Source organism: Chiloscyllium plagiosum, chromosome 5 (assembly GCF_004010195.1).
Source record: "Chiloscyllium plagiosum isolate BGI_BamShark_2017 chromosome 5, ASM401019v2, whole genome shotgun sequence".
Classification (NCBI taxonomy): Eukaryota; Metazoa; Chordata; class Chondrichthyes; order Orectolobiformes; family Hemiscylliidae; genus Chiloscyllium; species Chiloscyllium plagiosum.
In genome coordinates, this window is record NC_057714.1 from 74,437,756 (window position 1) to 74,443,755 (window position 6,000).

At 39.8% G+C, this 6,000-nt stretch overlaps 1 protein-coding gene across 1 annotated transcript in view; it reads right to left on the reverse strand.

The window, feature by feature from the left end:
• The window catches only part of rsu1 (Ras suppressor protein 1), a 170,255-nt gene extending 168,355 nt beyond the window's left edge, over positions 1-1,900 (reverse strand). The window contains exon 1 of the mRNA XM_043690376.1: positions 1,882-1,900. Within this exon, the coding sequence (XP_043546311.1) occupies positions 1,882-1,899 (18 nt within the window). The 5' untranslated portion in view covers position 1,900. The remainder of the gene's footprint in view (positions 1-1,881) is intronic.
• Positions 1,901-6,000: the final 4,100 nt, after the last annotated feature.

Below are 6,000 nucleotides of genomic sequence, written 5' to 3' on the forward strand. Positions count from 1 at the left end.
ACTCCATGCCCAAGATTTACTGCAAAAATTGTGGCCTCATCGATTTGCTGAAGACATAAGGAATGGGTTTGTCTCCTTGACATTGGAAACCTCAACTTTGATTTACATGGCTCAGGCAAAGAGTTTCTACACGTACAGCAAACCCACTCACACCAGTTCACTCCTGGAATGAGAGCAATAAAATTTTGGCCCAAGATCTTCTGCTCAAGCATGATCCAGTAAACAAGTCATTGGACTGATTGTGATCTTTGACAAGACTCAATGGCCACCTGGAGAAGTTGATTGAAAATTCTTAGGGGGAGCATGTTATACAATGGTATTGATAGCATCGATAAGTGGTATCCTATCTCGATTATAAAATCCATCCTGGATGCAGAGGATAAAAAGATCTTACACACAATTGACAAAACAAAAGAATAAAAAGTAAATAAGACAAAATGGTGACTGTATTTCCCTTTGTCATGACATAGCATTTATGAGCAAATAGAAGTGTCAGCATTGCCTCTGTCGTAGCATTCTACTTTATATGTCATGGGCTTATGTTACACTTGAACACATAATCTTGGTTAATACTTTAGTGTAATAGTGTGAGCTGCGCTGTCTTGACTTCTGTCCTTCAGATGAGATCTTAAATTGAGACTCTGCACATCCTGTCAGGTAGAACTAAACAATCGCATGACACTGTTTGAAGAAGAACAAGATTTTTCTTGGTATTTCAGCCAATGGTATCTCACAATAACATCACTAAAGCAGACTGTCCAGTCTTTTGGGTCGTGTTGTAGAACAGCGGCCGAGGGATTCAGGTATGTAATTCTTTGAAATTTGCACCACAGGTAGATAAGGTGGTTAAGGAGGCATTTAGCATGCTTGCCTTCATTGCTCATACATTTAAGTATAGGAGTTGTGATGTCATGTTGAGGTTGTACAAGATATTGTTGAGGCCTCTTCTGGAAAACCGTGTGTAGTTCTGGCCTCCCTGTATTAGGAGAGATATTATTAAACTGGAGAGGGTTCTGAAAATATTTACCAGGATGTTTCCAGGAATGGACAGTTCGAAATATAAAAATAGACTGGAATGATTGGGACTTTTTTCATTGGAGCATAGGAGGCTGAGACCTTATTTATAAAATCATGAGGAATATAGATAAGGTGAATGACAAGGATCTTCTCCCTAGGGTGGGGGAGATCAACATTAGTGGGCATATTATTAAGGTGAGAGGAGAAAAATTTAAAAAGGACACAAGAGTCAACGTTTTCATACAGAGAGTGGGCTGTGTGTGGAATAAACTGCCAGAGGAACTGATGGATGCAGGTACAGTTACAGTTAAAAGACATTTGGATAAGTTCATGAATAGAAAATGTTTGGAGAAATATGGGCTAAGCACAGGCAGGTGGGACTAGTTTAGTTTCAGAACATGGCCGGTGTGGACTGGTTGGACTGAAGGGTCTGTTTCCGTGCTGTTTGACTCTATGACTCTATGACTATTTATTCTCACTGCAATTTGTGATACCTTCTTACACTTGTCTACATTATAGCTCTGACTACAGTTCAAAAATACTGCACTGGCTGCAGGATGTTTTGCAATGACCTGAGGTTATGAAATGGGCCATGCAAATACAAGCTTGTTACTTTCTCAGTTCTACTCGTGACTGGTTTATAGGGTATTATCAGAAAATAACTCTCTGCAGAAGTTGATGGTGTATTCTATATTTTAATTTTGACCTGAAATAGTAATTTGAATGCTAGAATTCAGCTTTAGCACTTTTAACCGTTACCCTTTATCAGTGCATGATATTTAGCTTATTTTGTAAATGCGTCTGAAGAGTGTTATGGAAACATTGATGTGCTACTTGCAATTATAGATAAAAAATATTACTTACTTTTCTAGGCGAACACATGACTTTTTTTTCACTGTTACGTTCCCAAGACCAAGGTAAGAAGAGGTATCCTGAATCTTCTTCCTGTTTCACTTCTGTCGCAGAAATAAACAGGGCAAAACCTTTCTATTGGCCAGTGAAACCTCCTTGATATACAAAGGTCAATTTTATCATGGCCATTGATATTTTGAAGTAGCTCCAATTTTAGCTCTTGGTTATTTTTGGCAGGAACAGATGCAGGATTAGAAATCTTTCAGAAATGAAGCCAGTGTTTACAAAGCTTAAGCACAAACATCAGCAAGGACACAGAAAGCATGTTATGTGCAGGAGGAGGAATAGGTAGTTAGTTTGATGCAATGTGGTGGGATTAGTGACCAGAATGCTTTGACTAATTCACAGATAATATTTCCTTCCAAGTGTGAAAATCTTTCATTCAAAGAGCAGCTTAACAGTAACAAAATAGAGAACAAATAAACTATTTTGTAATAAAGCAAGAAAGTGCTGGAAATATCAAGTCAGTTCACTTGTAGAGTTTTATAGCGTTTTCAACATTTCTGTTCTCTCGCTTTTCTTTAAACTATTCGTTTTTTTTCCTTTTTTGCTGACATTTCTAACCATATGTCAGTTCAATACTGTCAATATTAATAGGAGCATCGACACAATATTAGACTCTGGAATGTTCAATGCTCCAGTTATATTGATTTTCTTTTCCAAAACCATTTCAACATGGTTAAATGCAAAAAGGCAGCAAAAGGGTAGAAGTATGAAGGGCATTTTAAATTTTAAATTTAATTTAAATACAACATGTGAGTAGCCTTAAAATAATTGCACAGCTTGGACTGCTATTTCTAACTTTGCCGACTAAATCGATGATTGTCCCAATAGAATTCCTCAAATTCTCAGAGAGCAGAAATTGACAGCAGCACTCCCTTCATGTCTGTAAATACCCTCTGATTCTCAGTCACTCTATTGTGTGCTATGGTCTGGTGGCTAGATGATCACTATTTTGAACATGGACTGATTTTTTAAAGTTATATTCATAATGGATAAATTAATATACCATAACTGCAGCAGCAGTAACCCAACATTCTGCTTCCCCCTCAAATTTCTTTATAAAAGTAATAATGGGTCTGTGTTGTAGCTGGTGTTGGTGGAGGTGAGGTTAAAGGATTTCTGGGGTGGGTAGGTGTTGTGAGCTTGAGAAATCTGGGAAAATTAGATCCCAAAAGTCTTGCAAAATTTAACAGCAGGGCTGTTTCAATTTGTTTTCTGCATGTCAGGCCAGTCAGCCTGATTGACAAAATGCAAATACTAAGCACAGTCCTCTTGTGAAATAGGGTTAAAGGTCAGAGGATAATTGGATCAGGGCATGCAGGTAGATGAAGTGCCCATTTTAAAAGAATATATTGTGTCCTTTTATGAGCTGTAAATGTCCATGTGAGTACGTTTATTCCATTTGCTTTTGTCCATGTATGTCACAGTACATAGAGGAAACCATGCTTTTCCTTTCAGGAAAGATCCAGACTCAGTTCTGTAGACTGTGGGCAAAGAAAAAATAAACATGTCAAATGACTCACTAGAGGAATCCACTAAATGCAATATACATAACAGAAAGGTAAAATATTTATGATAATGTTTAATATTTATATCAATTTATAACTATATCCCATGCAATATTTTGTTTTTATGAATTCTTGGAGAATCTGCTCATTTCCTATTAATGAACACTCCTAAATCTGATAATAATGTCATAATTCACTCTAAGTACATGACGTAGTCTGAGATTATTTTCGTCTCTGTAACAAGCACATACCTCTGTTCAAAAAATGTCTTCCTTAATAATTTATCAGTTAACCTCATCACAGGATTACATATCATTTGGAACGTGCAGTTCCACGGAACACAATTGAGTTATGTGATAACGGAAACTAGGTGGCCAGTCTTCTGATCAGCATTTTGGATTCTGCTGGGAGAGAATATGTGATCACAGGGAACCCCTTCTGTATGACCTCTGCCATTTTTGCTCTGAGTGGAATGTTTTATATGACTAGAGTAGTCAGTGTTATGCTTTATGTCAACAGTTCTCCCTTTTCCCCACTGAGATGAATGGTAAGTTTCCTGCACCACATTGATGGGAAATAAGATCATCTATGAAAGCTTGACAAATTAAGGGTTTGGTGTGGTTTTCTTGTTGGAATCACTTGGCATTCAATGAATGACCGTGTCCTTCATACCTATTGCACTCTTGCGAAGATATTTGCTAAGACGATTGGGTTGCACAATGGCTCGGTGGTTAGCACTGCTGCCTCACAGTGCCAGGGACCCGGGTTCAATTCCGGCTTTGGGTGACTGTCTGTGTGGAGTTTGCACATTCTCCCTGTGTCTGTGCGGTTTCCTCTCACAGTCCAAAGATGTGCAGGTCAGGTGAATTGACTATGCTAAATTGTCCATAGTGTTAGTTGCATTAGTCCGGGGTAACTGTAGGGAAATGAGTCCGTGTGGGTTACTCTTCAGAGGGTTGGTGTGGACTTGTTGGGCTGAAGGGCCTGTTTCCACGCTGTAGGGGAATCTAATCTAATAACAGGAACTGTTGCTAATGCAATCTTCCCCCAACCCACTTGAAAAATCAGAGGTGAGCCCGCCTTTGCTAGGATATGTGGATAGAATCAGATTTAATGGCTGTTGGGGGAGGGGTGTGCATACACATTGCTTATGTGTCATTTCTGGAAGTTTTTCAGTAGGAGTTGGACAGCCCGCCCATCCTTGTATCCATCAAGGGGAAGAACAAACAATTGGTGGGATTACTATTGGATGGGCTGTTGACACGTTGTTTTAAAAAAATTCTCAAGGTCAGGTTCGTAGGAGAGTAGTCTGACACAGAACAAACGACCAAGAGGCGAGTCTGCTAGAATATGAGCATTTTATTCCCCGCAGCGTCGCCACAACCAGGTCTCATACTTACAACGGGTCTGGCTTATACTCACTCTACATGTTACCGGAACTGGGAGCCGTCAGTTCTCGTAGAGCGGTTGCCAACAACCCACGCTCGGCGGTTAAACGTAACCCCGGAGCAGACTCATCGAACTGGAGACTTTTCCAGCTGATATACTCTTTTCCAGATATAAACATTCATGTGAACAGCAGAGCAAGGCTAAAAAACACATTCCATTCTGGTTACATACAGATAAGAAGATTCACACGGGGAGGTGTGTAATAAGATTCACACGGGACTAAGCAACACCTCCATTCCGGTTAGATTCACACATGTATTGGGACATAATTTTTTAACCGTTTCACCACACACGTGCAAGTTTCTCATAGAAGATGGATTCCATTCATAGCCAGTCAGACCGCCAAGTTTATATGAGTTTGGGAGATGACCACGGAGTGTCCAATTCCGTTACAAAGGTGCAGCATGATCTTCTCACGCAAGTCTTTACACTATTACATCAGAGATTGTGAAGTTAAACTAAAAGTTGCTAGGAGGGGTTAAAATTGATAAGGGGAAAGCAGTCAATACCTAAGACTGTTACGGCACTGGAGCTAGATGAGATACATGTAAGAAGATTGAAAGAAGTGAGAGTACAAAATTGCAGACACGCTGACAATAATCTTTCAATCCTTTCCCCAGACTCAGGACTGGTGCCAGAGTAATGGAAAATTGCGAACTTAGAACATAGAACAGTACAGCACAATACAGGACCTTTGGCCCTCGATGTTGTGCCAGCCTTTTATCCTACTCTAAGATCAGACTAACCTTCATTGTACTATCTTCCATGTGCCTAAACAAGAGTCACTTAAATGTCGCTAATGTATTTGACTTTACTACCACCACTGGCAGTGAATTCCACACACCCACCACTCTCTGTGTAAAGAATCTACCTCTGACATCTCCCCGAAACCTTCCTCCAATCACGTTAAAATTATGACCCCTCGTGATAACCATTTCCACCGTGGGAAAAGGTCTCTGGCTATCCACCCTATCTATGCCTCTCATAATCTTGTACACCTCTATCAAGTTACCTCTCATCCGTCTTTGTTTCAATGAGAAAAGCCCTAGCTCCCTCAACTTATCTTCATAAGACATGCTCTCCAGTCCAGGCAACACCCTGGTAAATCTCC